At 49.3% G+C, this 21,035-nt stretch overlaps 2 protein-coding genes across 6 annotated transcripts in view; one reads left to right on the top strand and one right to left on the bottom strand.

Annotated features, from left to right (window-relative positions):
• GOLGA7 (golgin A7) overlaps positions 1–21,035 on the bottom strand; it is a 227,725-nt gene that overhangs the window by 103,096 nt on the left and 103,594 nt on the right. The gene's annotated exons all lie outside the window — the stretch shown is intronic.
• The window catches only part of ZMAT4 (zinc finger matrin-type 4), an 84,725-nt gene that overhangs the window by 10,043 nt on the left and 53,647 nt on the right, over positions 1–21,035 (top strand). For all 5 annotated transcript variants that reach the window (XR_011136480.1, XM_068920802.1, XM_068920801.1 and 2 more), the window contains exon 2: positions 10,595–10,696. Coding sequence is in view for 4 of the 5 variants with exons in the window: in XM_068920802.1 (XP_068776903.1) it covers positions 10,595–10,696 (102 nt within the window). In the remaining variant the exon portion in view is untranslated. The remainder of the gene's footprint in view (positions 1–10,594; positions 10,697–21,035) is intronic.

The following is a 21,035-nucleotide window of genomic DNA, read 5'->3' as shown; positions in this document are numbered from 1 at the left end:
TCTTTAAAATACGTTTTTATTTAGGTCAGCATATGTTGGCAATTAAATCTTGTCGCACCATGAGCAGTGTGAATAATTAGAACAGTTCACGCGCGTAACTGGATGCACACGTTGGTAGAGAAGGGACGGTGCCGCGCTAACGTTGCAGCGTAGCTCCTTTGCACTTGGCAGCATCCCACCTCCGTGAGCCCTGTGGCGGTTCCTAGGACTGAGGGCTTGCTCCATGCTGCGTGCGCTGGTCTCGCCTTTGCTCTCCAAACTTAGGTGCCTCTGGTTCGGTCGGCTGAGCCTTTGCTCCCGCCCGGGACAGGCGGTGGGTCAGGCAGGCTCCAGCTGGATGTGGTGGCCGCGCACAGCTTGCGTCCCCGCCGTGCGCTGCCTGTGCCAGGTGCGTGCTGTGCTGCCTCACGTGCTGCTGGATGGGGAAGCGGATGCCGCGCTCACGAGCTGAGCATTGGCTCTGCTGCTTTCCCGCCTGGAAGGCATCACCCGCGCTTCGTGGCGTCCCTTCTGTTTTTTGTTGGGTAGCCATCATTTTTTATTTGCTTGGTTCTGCTACTTCTAAGCTGTACCTCGATGATGCTTCTAGTTGGGTGAGGAGATGGGAATATCTGGCAGCTTTTCTCCCTCTCTGCTCGCTGGTGTCATGGAAGTTCAGCGAGAACTCCCCAAGATCCTGCTCTCTTGGCCCGATCCGGTGGGGAGGAATATGCAACTAGTCCCATTTTCCATGAGCCTGGAAAAAAAGCCCTGGAAAAGGGCTTTTCTCGCCCCTTGCTGAGAGGAGGCTCCCCTGGCTGCGTGGGCGCTGGCGTGGCAGAGCTGTCCCCGTGCCGGGAAAGGGTGCCGACGCTCCTCCTGGCGCCGCTGCGGGAGTCTCGGAGGGCAGCGGGCACAGGGGTGTCTGTAACTCCGTGCACCGGCTAAGCGTGGGCTGCTCCTGCCCTGTCTCCTTGGCTGCTGCCGTCACCCTGCAAGCGAGGAACGAGGTAGATCTCCTTCCAAAAATGCCATTGCTATTGGCTGCGAGAGGCCGCTGCCTGTTCCAGTGTCCCTTTCTTGGTCCTGAGGAGCACCAAGGAGAGGTCCCAGCCAAGGAGCAGCTGACCGCTTTGCTGGGGGAGCAGCGGGGGGAGCAGCCCTTGGGACGCCCAGGTCGAGCTCCGTCTCCTCTCCGCTGCGCGTCTCCTCAGCCTTTCCTCTGTTTTGACACGTGGAGCAGACATGTGCAGGATTTCTCCTGCTCCCCAGCTCATGCCACACACAATCTTGTTCTGATTTCCAAAGCTCCAATAAAGCATGTCAAAACGCATCAAAGGCTGAACGCAGCAGTGAAGCAAATTGGCTCTGGAGAGGATTTCAGGGGAACGGCGGGGAGCAGGGAGATGAGCCTTGGACCCGACAAGGCTTGCAGGGAGGGCGAAGCGTGGCAGAGGGCGGGCGGACGCCGGAGGGACGGGCCGTGTCTCCGGTCCGACGGGAGCCGGACAAGCTGAAAGCGGCAGGGGCTGCCCGGGGGACGGGGCTCAACGCGCTCCTCGCCGGCGGGACGCGGGCACGGCGCGGCACCGCTGGGGTGCAGCGCGAGCCAGGCTCCTGCTGTCGCTTTGCCATGGGACGCTCCCGTCCCGTCCGCCCCGGTGACATTCTTCGTCCCCGCAGGAAACGGGCAGTGGATGCGCTCTCGATAACCTGCCTTTCCCCCGGTACCTGCAGGTGCTCTCTGGGCTGGGGGCCTGCTGTAGCTGCCGAGCGTCGAGAGCGCTCCTTGCTAAAGCCGATAAAAGCATAAGGAGAGCTTGAACTCGCAAAACAGGCTCAACCATCCATCATGCTGATAGTGCTAGGAATAAGGCACTTCAAAAGGCAGTATTTTGCATTTCTTCAGATGCCTTGTTGTAAGTGCAGTGACACAGTTGCTAAAAGCACATTAATTATTAGCAAAGACTTTTTTTTCCCTTTTTATTGCAAGACAAATTAAACAACTGAAGAAATCAGAAAACGTTACATGAGAGTTAATCCATGGGAGAGTGACAGTAGGAAAAGCTGCAAATAATTCATGACACGTGAAAACCCGGGCATTTAATTTTTGGCTTGTTGTTTGCCTTTGGCATTCATGCACATGCTCAGTTGTCACATCTCTAGTGCTTCAATATGGAGGGTTTGGGGAGCTGTTAGTTCTGGGAAAGGTGATTAAGACCTTTGAGAATACATTGAGTAAGGGACCAAAAAAGTTTTCTCCCCCCCCCCACCTTGACTGAAACAGAGTTGCTGAATTTAGTGCTTTATAACATAGTGTTACTTGTCCTTGCTCGTACAATATGACAAATCAGTGTGTGCAGAAATTCTCTTTTCATCGCGACAAGCAGATGATCAAACAATCTCCGTGGCAAGGCTCCGAGCAAGACTTCCCGAGTCCCCAGCGCGATCCCCATGGCCTCTCTCGTACCTGATAAGTGCGTAGCAAAACATGCTGGTGCGTGGCGAAGCACGACCTGGTTTAAGGGAGCTGGGCATAAGCGCGGAGACCAGGCTGGTGTTTTTCCAGGTTTATGCAATCCCAATTATAAAAGGGTTGTTAAAAGAGCAGAGGAAATTAACTGTCCGGGTTGGAAGGGTTTAGCCTTCCAGAGCCAGTGTCTGTTGGACTGTGAGTGGACCAAATCAACGGGACTGAAGCGCTCCAAAGTCTCAGGTACTTACTGGTTAAATGATGATGCAAAACCTGTTTTCCTGTACCAGTTACTGATTTTGGTGAGGCTGATCTGGGTTTATGCACGTGCAGGAGTGAATGTGCCCGCATTACTGCAGACAAGGAAGGGGTCTGGGGCTGTTGCAAGAAGAACAGCCCTGTGCAGAGGGTGGTTCGAGGATGCTCCCTGAAACCTGGGAGCAGGGTTTGGAAGCGGGGGGGAAATTTGGGCAGAGAGAAGCAGTGATTAAAAAATTGTTCAATCAGAAAGCCAGAGCTGTAGCTGGAAGCAACTGGCAGCGGGGAAGAGTGGGGGAAAGCGGTTTCCTTCCCGCAAACACCGGTGGGTTTTGTCCGCCCAGAGGGTGGTGAGAGGGAGCCTGGACACGGGCCACCCGAGGGCTCGCCTTTCCTGCTGGGTCTGGTTGCAGCTGATTTTTCATGCAGTCTCTTTTGGACACTTGGCACAGGTTCCTGCCCCCTTCTCCTTGCAATGTCCTTCAGGACTGTGTATTTTCATCTCCTCGCCGAGGTGAGGACGAGGCTGGGGATGTAAGGTTAGCACGTCTGCAGTCGCAGCAGAGCGGGGAGCAGCTGCTTTGATGTTTGCCTGTAACTTTTACACTTGTACCTGAGGTGTGTGTTGTAAAGTTTAGACAACAGTTACCCAGGGATTTGGCTCTGATCTCAGATTTAGATCCTTTATTTGCCGTCTCCATTTAACATGTCCCGTCCTGAGCCGTTGCTCTAAGTGCCGTGGGACCAGCCTGTGCGGGCACTTGCAGGCAGCACAGAAGGAGCGTTTGGAAAAGCTGCAAGCCGTCTGCTTCTGACAACAGGCTGGTTAGTCTAAGGATGGTGCTGCGCTTTCAGGCTCCCTACCCTGAAAGGACATGAAGTGGTCGGCAGCCGCTCAGATTTTTCATGGTTTTCTGCTTATTGTTGTTGAAATATAGAAATAAATGACAGTGTAAAGTAATAACTGTAGTTTGTGAAGTGATAGAAAAGGCAAAATCTGGAATTAGAGCAGCTCTTTCATGTTTCAGAGCTGGAATATGGGCCAGTTACTCTGGAGCATTTGCATTTGTGAATTTCCCATTATTAAGGAACTTATTTTCCTACACAAATCAGCTCATTGCTCAAGAAACAAGGGGACGATACACTTGATAGCAGCACAAAAATAAAAATAGAAGCAGCTTGCTGAGGGAGTTTGCTTGAAATGGGATTACCGTAGTGTTTGTCGGAAACGTGATGGGATATACTTGCCAGAGGTGAATGCAGATTGTGCTTCCTCTGCTCCTGTGTTATCAGCAAAGGCCTCTGAGAGCTGTTGCAACAGCAGAGGACTGCTGCCGCTCGCAGCGACCCAGCTGCCTCTCTATCCCTACCTGAGGTCTTGCAGCAGTTTTGCTGCCTTACCTGGGTCTGGATTGCAAAAGCATTTATTGCAGGGGCACTTCCAGCACCCTCCTTGGTGACACTTGCACACGCAACACGTCTGCGTCTGGTATGAAGCATATCCTTAAAGAAGGAGTTTGGCTTTGAGCGTGTCTCTGATGTCAATATGTGGATTGTTGTCCTCTAAAATTTAATGCAGCTTACTTGGAATCTTTCTAGCTGTTGCCAAAAACGGGAATCAGCCCCATTAAATTGATTTTCATTAAGCTGTAATAGTCGCTGAAACTGCTGAGAAGAATCATAGCCATATGGCACAAGGTGTTTAAGATGAAGTCTCTGGTGACACAGTTTGCCGTTCCTGGAGATGCTGAGCTGACTTGTGCAGAGGTTACTGGTCGGAGTGGGGAAGGGGGGGCATCTTCAACACTCGACTGCCAATAAAAGAGGAAATAATAAATAATAAACCCCACTGAAAGAACAGGAGACAGTGATCAGTGTTTGGAGGCACCACTGTTTATGCCTCTACGTAAGGAAGAGGAGAGAAGAGTCTGAAATATGTAGAACTTGATGTGCAGTCCAAGAGCTTCTGTTCAGCTGAAGGGTTTGAGTCCAGCTGGCAAGGATGAGAATCGCACATTAATTCTTCAACTTTCTGAAAGAAAACCTCTGAGAAGGTACAGGGAACATATCCCTTCTTGCTCAGCATCTGTGGTTTTCGACAAGCGCCTCAGACGCACACGGTATTTCGCAGCCACAGACACGCCGAAGGCTGAGTGCTGCCTGGTGGCGGTGGAGCAGAAAAACCCTGGTTCCGCACTGCTTTTGGACCAAGGCAGGTTACACAGTGCAGATCAGCCAAAGACTAGTCAATTCTAGCAACTCTTAGGCACTTGTGGACATGGAGAGTTAAAGTGGAATTAAGTGATTAGAAATACATAAACAATAATTGCCTGGGTACTTCCTTTATGACACTTGCAGGTGGAGGAAGTTAATAAATCCAGTGTTAGCATTGACCTACAGAGCAATAATGCAGAGTGTATCTGAGATGAGACAGAATGGAGAAAAAGAAACAGCTTTTCTGGAGCAAGAGAAAACAAGGTCAGGTAAGCACACAACAAAGCTGTTTTCTCCCACAGCCTCATGTCTAGAAGGTGCCCTTTGCTGTAGACGAGAGCCCTTGCAGCTGTGCACAGATGCCAGCGGCGGGTGCCTCGCTATGGCTGCAGCGTCTTGCAGGAATCCCTTCCAGAAGCAGGTAGGTTCCTCTTTTGGACCTTGCGTTGCAGCAGGGTCCCTGCACAGCTTCCCGGGGGAACATCAGCCGTGGACCTGTACGAGCATCCCGGGGCACCTGAGGACCACGGCAGCAAGAGCACCTGTTTTACGGTGCCCGGAGGGGCTTGGGTGCAGACCCACAAAGGACACGCTGCCGTGGCCAGCGAAGCAGCACCAGGAGATGTCTTTCGTAAGCCCCTGGGGCAGCTCAGCTTCCCCGAGACGCACACCGGTGGGGAGGAGGCAGCACCTCTGCCTGCTCTAAGGACGAGGAAGAGATAACCAGAGCTGTTTGAGCAGAACCGTTGGTGAGAGACGATCCGGATCGGTTTCCTCTCATCACCAAACGTGGCGCTGTGGCCTGGAGCCTGGCAGCTCCCTGGACGCTGCAGCAGCAGGAGAGACCGTTAACCTAGCTCCCTATCGCTGATCTGTTTGCAAGAACAGCTAGATGAAATCAAGGCGGGTCTAACTTCTGGAACGGAAAATCAACTTTGAAAATAAAGCAGCTGTTTTCACTGCGTATTACCTTGATGTTCTTTTGATGTACTACTCTGGAATGTTATTCTATAAAGGAAAATATAAGTGTACTAGAGAGAAGAAAAACAAAGGCAAGCCCGCTAACAGCCACCAAACGTGAGAGGTTTGTTTAGAGCCGGAGCAGGATGCAGCAGCCAGATTAAAGGGCTGCCCCTCGGAAAGGCTGATTGGGAGCGCTCTGGCAGCGCAGAGACGAGAGGGTTACGGAGAAGGGGAGAGGACTATGGCTGCTTCTGCTGTATTTACGTGGGACAAGTAAAAGCCTGTGTTTTCTCAAGTCAGGGGTCGATACTTCAGTTTAAACTTGTTCTCAGCCTGTCTGTGTTTCTAGTGGCAGCTTGGCTAGGGTGGTTTGTATAAATGGTGCTGTGGTAATGCAATGCTTACATGGAAATCTGCCTTCTAATGGAGGCAGCAAATATCCTTTGTGAAGGTGAATCTTCTATTTTTGTCAAACCGTTCATAATAAATTTTGTCCTAAGCAGTTATTGCTACCAAAGCTTTCTAATTATTTTAAGTAGCCAAGCTTACATATGCCTGAATCCTCTCTACAGTTTAGCCTAGTATATTTATGTAAGAGCATAAAGAAGGCTTTGCTTCCGCTTATTCTCCCTAATCTCCATCCCTCACTCTTCTGCCTTTCTGTCATTTTCATTACTTTTAAGAAGCAATACATGCGAAAACAGAAGTGAAACCCTCTGGCAGGCTCCTCAGTCTGATGAGGGCCCTCGGCTCTGCCTCTGCTCCCTGACGTGTAGCGCCTGTCTCTCCGTAAGCTCAGCAGCCCGACCCAGCGATCCTGGGCTTGCTCCGCTTCCAGGGGCGCAGGCAGCTGCTGGTCCTCTCCGCCTGTCGCTGAACGGAGAGCTGCATCGTCAGCACGAAGGAGACTCGCGTGCTCTGCTGCGCTCGCTGCTGCAGTTATGCGTCCGGCGCCTCAACCGAGCGAAAGAGCTCGACCCCTGAATGACACCCGGGGGGAGCAACAGCCCTGTGCTTCTGACAGCAGCTGAATGAGAGGAAGGCGAGGAGGAGCCAGCAGCAGGACCCGTCATGCTGCTTGAGGAGGTCAAGCGATTTGGCGTGTGGCTGTCCTGCCACTGAGGGCAGGCATGAGATGGTTCCTGCGGAGAAGCTGAGGTCCTGCCTGGGCAGAGCACTCGCAGAAGGGGAGGATGTGGCAAGTCACTTGCAGCAAGCGTTTCCCGGGAGTAGGGCAGAAAAATGGGACAAAAGCGGCTATTGCCCCGAGTCAAAACTATAAGGGTTTGCTTTACGGGCAAGAGAAACGGAGCCAGCAATGGGCAGTTGCTCGGGAAATACGATGTGTTGCACAAGGCCTGGAAGGGCAGGTGCATGGGGAAGGTGGGGGGCTGGCGGCTGAATTCTGCTCTCGTACGAGCGGTGTAAACCGGGAGTCGCTCCGCAGGCTGCTGTGACAGCACTGGAAGGAAAAGGCAGCTGCAGTGGAAAGCATCAAGCCTTAGCTGAAGTGAGCAAGGGAATTGCTGCTGCTGTGTTGTAAAACATCTGCTAGGAGGTCAGGCGTGGTCTTGGATCTATCCCAGCACAGAGGCCAGGAGGATGCTGCTTTTCCCGTGAGTGCTGGCTGGCATGGTGTGTGCTCCTCCACCCCAGCTGGCTGGCATCAGTCCTGTCTGCTTTCCGTCTCGGGGAAATGCAGCTCTGTGTCTGTATCAAACCAAGAGCCCTGAGGTACATACTAGAGCTCCTTGGTACTGCAGTAATGCAATTAATACGTGCAGCCATCAGTAAGAGGGCAAATTGCAAATGTGGGAGTCATAGGAGTAACGTTAGCTATTGCGTATTGGCCTCACTGGTGCTCACAAGTGCATGAAGATGCCCTCATCCCTCAATGTCCAGGGCTCCCTGGGGCAGGTTAGAGAGCGAGCCCTGCCGGCAGGGAGAAGATGGGCTGGAAGAGCTGCAGTCTGGGTTTGGGGAGGATGTCTGATCCAAGGTCCAATCCCAGATTTCTAACGGGTAGCACATTTTTTCTGTGATGAAACTGATGTGTTTAAGATGTGGTTTTTCTTGTGTGTAGGGAACATAGCAAGGGGTTTTGGCTCAACTGCAGCTGTAGGTGTGCTTTTTCTCATGGGTGATAGTTCCTTACTTCTAGCTCTGTCAAGCATCATACAAACAGCTGTGACTATCAGCAAGGGAGACGTCTTTCAGCCCAAGTCCCCTTTAACTTTTAGCACCAACTTGAATGTCACAACTGAATCACCCTCGGCTGAAGGTCATTTCATCTGTAGGCTGAATGAGGAAGGACTGAGTCAGCGGCAGATGGGAGCCCACCTGGGAGGGGAGGGTTGGGTCGGGTCCTGTGGGTGTGGGCATTTTGGTGAGTGCTGCGTGCTTCCCGAGTCAGAGCTGAGTCAGTGCAGGTGCGAGCGCTGCTTGAGCCTGTGCGTGGAAGAGTTTCCAGGCAGTGTTAGCAAAGGGTCCTTGACTGTCCTGAGCAGAGCAGGAGCAGGATTCAGGTTCTCTCACAGAAGAAGATGACAAACTGTAGGTTCTTAAATTCTCCTTGGCTTCCTAGTGATAATTTATTACTAACCAAAGTCCTTTCTTCCATTGGCTTGTACTGCTAGCGGGATGCATTGGTACTCAAATTTACCTCCAAAGATACCACGTGGGGAGTGCTTCTGTCATGTGTAGCCTGTAACTGTGCTCTTTAGGAATTGCTTTAGGGTATGCCTTTACGGAGAGGCTTTATTAGGTAAGTTGGATAGTTGTGCATGAATCATTCCACAGCGCTTGCTGCGTAGCCTTCACGTAGTTGGCATAATAACTGTATTCACCTGTTGAGATGCGTTATATCCTCGTGTAGTAACAATAGCGTGTAAAACCTAACAGGCAATATTGAGGCTAACAAATCTTATACCTACACCAGAAGCTACTGCTTAAAGACAAGACATTAAATCCTGTTGCTGGTTAAGCCTGTTTAGCCCCTGCTGCTGCAAAGGGAGGGGGGGGCAGAAAACCCTATTCATATGCACATATGTTAGAGGCAGAATAGACTTGGTATCTGTTTTCAGAGCTTGAAGGGATAAGCTGATACTGAGTAGCTTTTGGTTTGCTCTGATTTTTGCAGTGAGAGTTTATACTGTAAGCATTGCACGCTGCATGCAGATGAAGGCAGTATTACCTGCCTCTGCCTTGGTTGCTGGATTAAGATTTAATAAGATTCTTAGCTTTGCCTTGTGTCAGTCTGTTGTATTTAAGTGATGATTTTTTTTTTCATTTTATTTTGTCTTTGATGCAATTTTGCAACGTTTCTTGTACTCTTAAAAAGGTCTATTGGTGTCTTGGAAAGTTTCTCAATGCAGCATTTTTCTAGACGGAGTAAATGAAGATTAAATCTAGGCAGATAGCAAAGGAAAACAAGCAAACATCCGTGCAGAAATGGAACCAGTAGAGCAACTCTCAGGTTTGTCTTTTGTCTGATAGACCATGAACACCAAAATAAGCTTTCTTCTGGAGGGAGGCTGGAGGGGGAGACTAGTCTATCTCTCCAGGGTGAGAGTCTCTGGTGTCTGCTCAGCTTCTTGTTTTTTTAAAAAGTGCAGGGATCTTAATACTCTCGAGCTCGCTGTTCGGCTGGGGGATTTGGTGCAAGCGACCCCTCGGCTCGGCAGCTCCGGGAGGGCCGGCAGGCAGAGGTGCCCCGGGAGCGCGGCTCCGCAGGCCGGTCCCGCGGGAAACCGGCTGCAGTCGGCCATGGACGGCGCCGGCCGGCGTAGCGCGTCCCTGTGCCCCGAGGCAGCAGAAAAGCTGCCCAGGTCTTTGCTGCAAAACCCCACAACCGACAGGGCTTGCTCCACATGATCGTTTTTCTTCTAATGATATCTCCTAACTTGTTTATTTCATGTTGTTTTTCATTCCAATCAATGAAATTAATAATATGCAATCTGTATCATCACTCTTCACTGCGCCTGGGTTTGTTATGACTGCGAATTAATAGAGACTTAATCTTGGCAGTACTCAGGAGGTATCAGCCTCTATTTCCCTCTTGAATTGCAAAATAAATTTTATTTATTTATTTTAAATACCCTGCCTATGAAGCTACTTCTGGTGTTTTTTTGGCTCTCCATGTGTTCAGTCTCTTATAAGCCTCAGCTCTCCTAATATGCGTTTTGGCTATCAATACAGAGTTCACGCAAGCAAAATCAGGCACCAACGAGGAAGGTATGAAGGAGGACTTAAGGTCTCCTATGAACCAGATCACTCATCAAGCTGTGAGTGTCGTTACTGGAAGTTGTAGGGAACACAGGAATACTTAAACAGCTGTTTGGGAACTGCAAAGCCCAGTAAATCACCCAAGCAATTTCCTGCCATGTCTAAATTGAGAAATGTAGCAGAGCACCTTTCCAGCTGTAAAACACCTTCCTCCAGGTTATAATGAGGTTCATGTTTTATAGTAAACTCCTTATCAGCTCTTTCTTATTGTAGAACAAACGGTTGAGTGTGTTTCAAGCCATGAGCAATATAAGGTGTAGCTGGCTATGTACGTGGTTTTGTTCGCTTGCGGTGGAAACAGCTCAAGTATTGCTTTAGCCTTGTCTCTTTAGGGATCCTCATCAAATGCAACGATATCCTGTTTTACCAGTGTTTTGTAACTAATTCTCTTTGTGTCTCTTTTCTTTGCGTTGCTGCAAACAGATGAAATCATCTGACATCGACCAGGAATTATTCACTGAAAGTTACTGCAAAGTATGCAGCGCTCAGCTGATCTCGGAGTCCCAGCGCGTGGCGCATTACGAGGTAGGACGCTCTTTGCTGTTTACGCTGTGGTCTGCAGCTGCTCCGTCCTCCCCTCCTTCCGCTCTGCGTGTGTCAGGGTGGTGCCAGCTTCTGTGCTCCTGGCAAGTAGCTACACCAGCATCTAAAATCGCTCTCTTAAAAGTCAAAGTTCAAAATAATATTTTCATTGGTGGCATATTAATCTGCAAACAATGTCGCTGCAACATTGCCTGTTGCATTTTCTGCCTGTCTGAATTTGCAAAGACAGGCTGCAATTTGAACACAATTTCAGGCTAGTTTTCAAAGAAATGTAGTTAGCAAGGAGATCAATTAAGAGTTCAGCAAAAAGAACTCAAGTTTTAATATTCAATGTGCTGCGCTATGCTTTACTGAGTAGGAATCACTGATTGTGTAGAAAGTAGATTAGTATTTGTGAATGTATTTAAGCACTTAAGAAGTAGGCAAGCAATAAACAATTAGAAGGGATATATCATTAGAGACATGTTAGAACAGCAATTAACAGCACTGCATATCTTCAAAACAAAATTATATAAATTCCTATTAAAAAGAGGAGGAAATTACTGAAGGATGTGCTGCTGTGAAATCCTCTGAGAAAGGCAAAACACTGTACAGTCCTTATCTTGACACATGCTCTTTGTGGGTGTGGGAAACAAGGAAACATTGGGCTCTGCAGCAGAATGGCATAAATAATCAAGGTGGGGCTGTCTCTGTTAACCAGGAATGAGAATAGGAATTTTCTTCTTCATCTTCAAATTAAGAAGAGGGTGAAGGATCACTTTCTGTGGTGGATGTTGTTGGCAAAGTATTAGAGAACAGACAGTCATCCTTTGCATGGTATTAATTACACGGGGACCGCGGGACCGTCCTCTCCGGGTGGCACCTGCTGCGTCTGTGACCGTGTCCAGGGAGGACAGGTGATATGGGTCCAGCCTTTTCTGGAGGGCTCTAGGAGAAAGAAGTGATGCATGTGGAAAGCTTGGGGAAGAGGGATTTCTGCATTCATGGGGGCTGTGTGGCTTAGCTGAATTTTGCCCTTGCTTTTGAATACACTAAAACCATCAATGTCTGCAGCATTTCAGTGAAATCAGGTTTTCTGCTAAAAGGCCTTGAAGATGACGTTTCCCCAAACTTTTGCGCTGATTTGAATGTTTACAATGGGTATACAGGGTAGATGATTGTATGTCTCCACGGGCCACCCTGGCACAAGAAGCTTAATCAGCGTGCAGTATCCAGGAGTGCTGTGTTGCATTAATGAATTCACTTTACATGCCCTACGGAATTTGCCCAAGCACACGTTCCCTGTGAACGCTGCTCTAGCTGCCCTCAAGTGTGCAGCAGAGATCTCTAGCAGCTGCTGTGAAGTCTAAGGCTGTAGTTTTAGGGACACCTTCCGGATCTTGATAATGTGTGATGAGGATGCCAAATTTTGGCCTGCAGTTGGCCAAAGAAGCTGCGCTGCAGAAACAGGAGTAGCTACCTGCGAGCAATGGGGTATGCAGCCAACCTCTTTTTTTCCTGTGTCTGTAGCCGTGGGTATGAGCTGAATCACTGATTCATAGCAGATGTTTTGGAAATGTAGAAAACAACACATTTTCTGTTGTATATTTCTGGTGTGAGGTGTTGTGCTCATTTGTCATCCCCTGTGAAATCCCAGTAGATGTTGTTGACGTTCGACACAATAATGCCATTATATAACCTTGCCTGCTGGGTTGCATAACACAAAGCAGAGCGTTGGAAACCTGAAGGGACAAAGCAAGCAAGCCTGTTAGTCCCAGGAAACGGGGCTTGCTCGTGCCCAGCCTGGAATCTCTTCTGATGGGCCCAAGAGGTTGGAGATGCCTCTGCTCTGCAGCTATGCCATGCTCTGGCCATGCATCAGCAGCAGCCTCTGCTGTTGGTACCAAGGCTCGATTTCTGGAGCGGTTGTTCTAGTCACCCCTCCGGCGCGTAACCGAAATGCTTGTGACATCCCAGTCCAGGGGGACCTGGAGATGCAATAAGAGAAAAGTTCTGAAAATCTGCCCTTAGGTTTTATGAGGAAGGTAGTGGTGGTGCAACATGCGTGTTTTCAGGAGTAGATCTCTCTGGGGCTTGGGCAGATCTGCGTATTCTTCACCGCAACTATTGATGCTCCCTCTGGTCGCCTTTGCACTGCCTGCAGCTCAATGTAGCATTGAACTTTGCGGGAGAGCTTCCAAAGAATCAACGTGCTCTGACTGCAAATGCGAATAGAAAATCTTTCTGCAACGCTCTAGTCTCTTTTCCAATGAGTTGGATGTGGCTTCAAGAGACCTGAGCAAATAACTTGTAGTGAATCATTTATTAGGTGAACTTAGCCTCTTTTTCTATGCAGATATTGGACAAGCAGTGTGTGATTTCCCCACATCCATTAATCATTGAAAATTATTGGAGAGTAATTTCTGCAAATAATTCTTGCTCTGACACTGTTTCATAAGCAGCTTGTTCCGAGTACCTGCTACAAGAACTGAGAAGGCTATTTTTTTTGTTAGACGCTTGAGTCATAAGATGTTTCTATTCCCTGGCCAGATGAATAAATTAAGTTTGTGGTGAACGTATTCACTTTTATAACATCAGGATTCACAACATGACTGTTCTTTTACAAAACCATTGTGTCAAATGTACTATAGCTCCATCCTGCCAGAGACCTCCAGCCCTTGCTGCAAGCCAAGTAGTTAATAGCATCCATGTAAAAATCACTGGTTCTTCCTAATTAAAAGTAGTCATAATTTTCTAACAAGTTTTTTTCCTGTTAAAAGCATTCAATGGTCAAAACTGTTTTTTTGTAATGGGGAAAGTATCAACTTAAGATGACTAAATTTTCTGCAAGGAGATTTTCACCTGATTTTCTAAAGCTGCTTTGTTTCAGCTTTTTGATTTGGAGAAAATTAGTGCCAATATAAAAGTGCCAAGTTGAATTTACTTGAAACTTTATGGGGAAAACTGAAATGCTCCAAAAGGTGAATTCCAGACAATGTTGTGCGTATGCTTGATGTCAGAATCGTTCAGTACTTCCACCCAGCTCAGAAGGCCCGAGAAGAGTGTTCGCTGAAGCGTTTGGAGAACCGCATGGGAAAATGTCTTCAGCTGAACGGCTTAGATACACATAGCTTAATCCAACCTAGTTTTCTGAAATTTCACTTTTCTTTGGCTTTCTGGAATCAGCTGATGGGAGATATCAGGGATGGGCTTGGGTGCGAGGTGATGCAGCAGCTCTGCGCAAGCCGCGAGCGCTTCGGGGAGGCACTGCAGCTCCTGAGACGTGCAGGAGGGCTTGCTTCCTCCTCTCACCGAAACTGGTGGCAGGGCTGTCTCCGAATTCAGCAGTGCTAGAGCAGGGTCCAGATGTGCCCGGGGTGGCGAGCGCGATCCAGCACCGCGACGCTGGGGCTTGCGGGCGCAGCGAGGGCACGGTTTGTTCAGGTCGGCAGCACCCAGACCCTTGCTGAGCTGCGGATCAGAGAGGAAGGGAACCCCTGACTTGCCTCTCTAGCACTGCCGAGCAAGAGCTGCAGCCTTTTGCCAGGCCCTGAAATCTTGGCTCCTCTGTGCATGCAAAATAAGACATTTCCCTATGTTAAAATAAAGGGAAACAGCGTATGAAAGGGGGATGTTTTTATCTTGCCAAACAGAAATAGTCACATTCAATTGCTCTCTCATCTCCCTCTCCAAATCATCAACCAATAACTCTTCTCTTCTTCTGCACTGCTTTGCCAGGAATAAAAAATAATTTGATGTCAGTTGCGCAATATTAAGCAGTATTATTTCCAAGGGCAAGTATAGTGGAAAAATGACAAAAGAATCAGAGTGTTTGTAGCACATTTTGGCTTCGAACTTGACATACAGCAAAATACTGTTCTTATTTTATGTGTTTTGTGTAACTCTTGTCTGTGGTGTTGTCTGATATTTCTGTTGTACTTCTGCTCTCCTCCACGATAGAATCCACAAAACCTTTTCCTCTTCGTGAAGCTGCCAGGTATTGCTATTTAATCCAGGGTGCACTTTAGGGGAGAGCTGATTCGAGTAGCTGCCCTTGGGATATTGACTCGCCATGAGGTTGCAGCTGCCCAAACGAGAAAATGCCGTAAGCAGCTCTCTGCGTGCCGTGGCGCTGAGCGTCGCGGGAGGCTGCTTTGAAGATGTCGGTTCGCTTCCGCACAGCGGTAAGCGGGAGAAGAGAGGGATCTCGCTGTCTGCTGTCAATGCCCAAAAGATCAGGCATCTGAATATTTTAATTCTTAAAGGAAATTAATACTGTAATTTGCCCCCTGTAGTATCAGCAAACTCTCTTCCTGTTTCTGCTGTTGGAATAAAGCATCCAAGTCTGGATGCCTGGTAACGTCCCTGCTAGGTAGCAGCACGCCTCGCTGCCGGGATGGGCCGAGTGTTCCCCGTGTTCGTTGGCTCACCTTTCTTTTTCCCCATGGGAGAGACAAATGCGAAATGGGGTGACTAATTAGGTAAGAGTTACCGTAAAGGACACCGAGCGATGCAGCACACTCCAGGCATGTGCTGGCTGCGCGGGGCAGGTCCCTGGTGGCCAAACGTGCAGTGCCCAGAGGAAAATCTGCCACGGATTGTCTGGTATTTCGAGCCTCTCCGGCCCTGCCTGGCGCCTCCCGAGCCAGCGCGGAGGACGGGCGCTCGGGTGGGACCGCGCCGGTGTTGCGGCTCCTCCGCCGGGAGCGCCCTCCAAGAGGGGCTGGTGCCGCATCTAAGGGCATCTTCTGTGCTGGCCCCGGAGCCAGGCAGCCTCTCGCAGCGAGCGACCTTTGTGCTCCAGCTTTGATTGCACAGCACAGTGTGTGTCTTGAAAGCAAACTTTAAAATAAGGGGATTGATTTTTCTTTTTTTTTCTTTAATAATATCTGTGGGTGAGGAAAAACAGAAGCCAGTGACCCAGAGTCTGCATCTGGGTGCAGAGGAGCTGGGGGAGCGGCTGGGACTCGGAGCAGCTCTGTGCTATAGCAACTCTATCTCATATTGGGCTCCCGTGACTTTTATCAACAAGGTGCCCCTGTTCGGATGTCTTTCACCCTTCAAAGGTGGTGCACAGCATCCCTGAGGCAGCTGCCCTGTGAACAGAAGCTCTTGCAGCTCTGTGCCCATTTGGCCGCTGCTTGACGTGCTCAGGGCCGCTGCCGTCGCTCTGCGAGGGGCAGAGCTAGAGAAGTCGGGGAGGGGTGGATTGCACCAGGTGGGGGGAGCTGCCTGTGCCACAACTCGCTAGGCAGAGGAGGAGAAGAAAAACCACGGGAAAGCAGGGAGGGAAGGATTGTCCCCGCCAAGGTGGCTGGAGACCGTGGTTGACCTGGCACAGAGGCCCAGGCAGGGCATCTAGAAAAGAACCAGCCGCAGTCTGGCTGTGGAAGTAGGAAGCAGGAAATGCCGACGGCTGGACGAGGGCCTGGGAGGATCTGAGGGCTGTCCGGGCAAATACCGCTAGAGGTGGGGTGACGCGAGCGCTGCGGAGTCCCCAGCGGTTTTGCTGGTGTCCCACTTTCACCCCGCCTCTCCACGTTTCTGAAGCATGTTCCTGAAAACGGGAATCTCTTGTGCATGCTCCGTTTCTGCTATGTTTGTACAGGTAGGGTTTTGTCCATGAGATATTCAGGCAGTACAAACGACAGTCACGGCGAGCTCCGATACACTTCCACGTGCGGTTTGACCCTGCCAAAGCTCAGGGGAGCTGGTAGCATTGGAAAGGATTTCAGCATGTGGCTTCTAGTTCAGTGGGCTACAAAAATCTCATCATCTCTTATAGTTTATTTGCTGCAGTTGCACTGAAAGTCTGTGCTCTAGAGATGGGTTTCTCCTCTTCTCTGTTTCCGCATCTTACCTTCCTCTGGAGTGGTAAGCCCCTTTGTTGCTGGATGCCATCAAGATCACCCATAATTTAACATTTCCTTCCAGCTCTGTCTTTGAGAGAAGGCTGTAGCAGTCCCTTTGGTGCATTGCTCTGTAAATTAAAAAGATCAGCTGTCTTAGCAAGCTCTGCATCCTCATCTCTGTACAGAAGTGTTCACAGCCATTAGAAAGATGTTACCGTTTATTTGCAAGTTTCTCCTTGAAAATCCTGCAGGAAAATTACCAAATAGGCAAAGTTGCCTTCAGATTCCACCTTGAGCTGCATATTCATCACCACATTTGCTCCTGAAGCTGCTATAACACTTTCCTTCATTGTAATCTTTATTGGTTCGGGTATTCAGAAGGTACTTTACTTTTTCATTTAAAATGAAGAAATATGCCAGGTTTGTAGGTAGAGAAGCCCAGGAAGGTGTAATGTGAATATGCTGTTATTGGCTCACCTCGCAAAGAGCAGGAATGGTACTCAGAAGCTTGCTCTGGTGTCTGAGAGGTGATGGGGAGGGCAGAAGCAAAGTTTATTAAAATTCCGTTGCTGAGCAAACGGAGGAGAGCAAATAAAGTGCGGTGTGCCCTTTGGCTCGGCCTGTGGGAGGCAAGCGCTCCCCGGGATTTCCCACCCTGTCGCAGACGAGCGGTTCCCGTGAGCAGCATCGACAGCCTCATCAAGGCTCTTGTCTGCGCGTGGTTTGAGTGGTGCTCCAGTTAATCTGCTTCCAGTTGGGCTGTCCTTCCCCAGGAAACTTTGCATAAAATGATCTCTCAGCTGGAGGAATAATAAACATTGTTTACCACTGGCACATTAGCGCCTTAGGACTGAGATGCGTGTGCTCAGAAAGGCAATCCTACATCTGAAATATTAATGCAGTGGAAGAGCACATACGTTATTTAACAAAATAAATGCTGCGCTACAATAGAGCTCAAATATTCTGTGTTTGATGTGAACTCCCCACCTGAGATGCTATAGGCTAAGAGGGGCTGCGACGTACCTGCAAAATCTTTATTTTTTTTTCCTGCTTCCTGCCCATTTTCCTTAGCTCTTTGGCTTCTAGTCCACTGATAGAAAGAGCCACTAAATATGTCTTGCTGCTTGCTTTGGCTGAGGGTGGATTTTCCTTTGGCGCCCCTACCCGTAGCTGCCCAAACGGCAGTGCTCGTGGGCTGAGCAGGTTTGGCTGGTGCCGCTGCAGTTGCGGCTCTCAGGCTGGACCTCGGCTCTCACCTCTGCGACGCAGCAGCCCTGAGAGCTTTGCACAGTGAAGGACAAATCATTGACCCCCCTGGAGGAGCAGAAAGGACATGCTGAAGCTGGAAACAAGGACTGCAGAGGGCTCTCGTGTTGTTTGTCAAGGTGTCTGCTGGCATTAGTTGCGTATTATCGATGGGAATACTAACATCTACTAGCGTTGGTTTCCTCTGTCCGTTCTGCCGTTGCTGCCGCTTACCTGCATAGTGGTGGTTTGCTTTAGCGAGGGGAACCTGTCAATACTTCAGAGGATGAAGAAGGAGGAGCATGTCCTACCTGTTCCTGTATCCTTCCCCGCAACTGATGAGGAATTGTCCCGCTGTGATGTGCACTAGCTATGTAGGTGTTGGTGGCAGCTCAGGCTTTAGCAATTTTTCTCCAGACTGCTGATGTTTGATGATAGGAGAACCTTGGCTCGGGAAGAAAAACTCAGGCTGTGGAAAGCTTTTTGTGGTTCTGTTGCAAAGACGATGTAGGTGCTGTTCTGTTTTTTGAGTGTACATGTATAGGCCTTCTGCAAACTACTTTGGTACCCATTTCACGTAGTGCCATTTAACAGTAGAAGGTAAAATTTGGGGTAAATGTGGCCACACATCATAGGCAAAAGATACACATGGGTGCCAATATTTTATGATGTTGCGATGCCTCTTCCATTTTCTGCATGCGGTAAGTATATACTCACCAGCATAGCGTTAGCTACTGGATTACAGCGTGCTTCAGAAAACCAATTTAGATTAAACTGGTACTTTACAAGGCTCCATGTTACCACGCTGTTGTCAACATTAATGGCTAAGCATTATTTTTAATGCACTCCCTGGGCCAAAATCTATTACTAAACAGCAGCAACACAGTAGAGATAAAGCCCTCTAATTCAACTCTGTCTCAAGGCTCCCTCCATACGAAGTCACATTTCTGACTAAAAATAGCTGAGGTTCAAAAGGGTACTTTTCTTAGAAGAGTAGTAAAATCCTCCACGGGTGAGACCCTGGGGTTAGCAGTAATGGAGAGCCACAAGGGATGTCACGTTGAGCCTACACAGCTCCTGGAATAAAAGTGGCCACGACTGCACATGCCTGGGTTACTCGAGACGGGCTGGTGCACTGCGCCCGGCGGACGTCTCCTGCGGCTCCGCGTCCCCTGGGCAGCCCCGTCCCGCTCCCCGCGCCGGGGGAGGCGCTCGTTTGTCCCGGGTATTCGGTCTTGCTGTTATTTAATACTTTAAGCTCACAAGTTGCGTTTGGATTTGGGTTGCAGCTGTTTGAAAGAAGAGTCTTTAGTCAGCTGCCTGTGTTGTGACGACGAAACTCTCCCACGCGGGCGCACCGGGGCTGAGCAGGTTCTCCGAGACGAGTTGCGCTGGCAGACGTTAGGAGGGACTCGTTCGCAATGCCGGAAGATGGGACGAGAGCGAGCGTGGCAGCGGTGGCTTCCTCGCGGAGCGCCGTGCTGCACCAGCATTACGGAGGGAGACGTTATATCTGCGCCAGCTCTTCTGTCGCTGTTCCCCGCTTGGTGTTAGAGTTTCTGCATTAATCGTGACGTTAACGCAGACCTTGGGCATCTGTACGTCAAGGCCAAGGGACTTCTGGTGCGCGCGGGGGAGAAGCAAGGGTCTATAGGGGAGCCCAGGCACCGGGGGCAGGTCTCGCTGGGACCACTCCAAAATGCGTTTCTTCTTTCCCAAAGCGGCGGTTTGACACGAGCCGAGGTGCTCAGCTTCGCTGCCGATGCTGCTCTGCTCGGGCGGGACTGTAACGAGTGAGTGGGTTTTCTCTCTGCAGGGCACACTGTGGTGCCTAGCACAGGAAATGCTTTGACTACAGTCAGAATTGATATAGGAAACAGTAAAGGTAAAGATCACATAGTAGAAACTGCTATTCCTGAGACAGAAAATCCATGCCCTGCTATTCTGGAGATCCGCAGCTGCACATCATGGGGGAGCTGGCAGAGCTGAGCCCGGATCCCGTTTGGGTTGAGAGTTGCACGAGAGCAGGGTTTGGTCCAGAGGGATGGTATTCCCGATGCAGAAGAAATCCTGTAAGTAAGGAAGTATCGCAGATTTCTGGGAGCCTGGTGCGCCTTCTCCGCGGCGCGGAGCACCCACCCGGCTCGCCTGCATGACGGGCACTGCACCAAGGGGAAAAACCTGCAAGGCAGTATTTTCTTTTCTGTTGAAGAAGCGCAATTTAGAAACGCTTTTCTCCAAAGGTCTCCCGAGTTACCTGTGTGAGCCCTCTCCAGCTCTGCTGTAGGATTAATATTTCAAATGCAGCAGAGGGGGGAGGAAGGGAAAGTGTTTCCTGCTGCCGGCATGTTTCTGAGCTCTCTTGGGAGAAATGCATTTTCATGTGACCATGAGAACGGCTTTGAGTTCATGCTAGAAAGGAAATTCTAGGGGGTGAGGTTTTTTTTTCTCTTATGAAGGTAACGGTAGCAATAACAATGTTGATTTTAATTAAACTTGTCAGGCTTTGATTGGCCATTTTGACCTCGTGTGACTGCTGAGCTGAGTGGCAGAAGAACCAGCTCCTTTTATCCCTCGCAAGCCATTGACATTGGGTGCAGCAGGTCACTGCTCTTTGTTTCACTTGAAATGTCTGTAGTCTTGTTTTCTTTAAAATTGCAGTGGTTGAGATTTGGGAGAAGCTACCAGGGCCAGTGAAATGTTCTCGGTCGCAAACACACCCAGCAGGGACTTCTTGGAAGGGTAACGGTGCTGCAGGCATGAGGGAATCTGTGCTAGATTCAGCTTGACAAGTAGGGAGGAAACGATCACGTTTTTGGAAAAAAATAACATGAACGAATGGTGAATAGATCACCAATTAATTGCCTTTAGGTGTAAACAAAATAACATCTAAACCAGTAACATGCCTACCTGTTGCTTTAAAGGAGCTAGTTTCACGATGGTGAAAATCTAGTTGCGTGCAATTGGGAATTGCAAACACGTATCTAGGTGCCCGGAAAGTCATAAGCGTGAGTAGACACTTTTAAAAAAATTAACTCACGGAGGAAAAAGGGGAAGTGAATAGAAATGAACATAAATTATAAATGAGGCTTTGCAAAAATTTCAAAAGAAGAAAAAGGACATTGGCATCCAGCAGCGTCTGGAATAACAGAAGGGAGTTTGTCTCTGTGACGAACAACAGGGATCTTGACAATAGTGTTTGCTTGTTGTGTGGGCAGAAGAGGCAAAAAAAGAAGGCGTTTTCT

Source organism: Struthio camelus, chromosome 27 (assembly GCF_040807025.1).
Source record: "Struthio camelus isolate bStrCam1 chromosome 27, bStrCam1.hap1, whole genome shotgun sequence".
Classification (NCBI taxonomy): Eukaryota; Metazoa; Chordata; class Aves; order Struthioniformes; family Struthionidae; genus Struthio; species Struthio camelus.
This window is presented reverse-complemented; position numbering and strand designations above follow the sequence as displayed.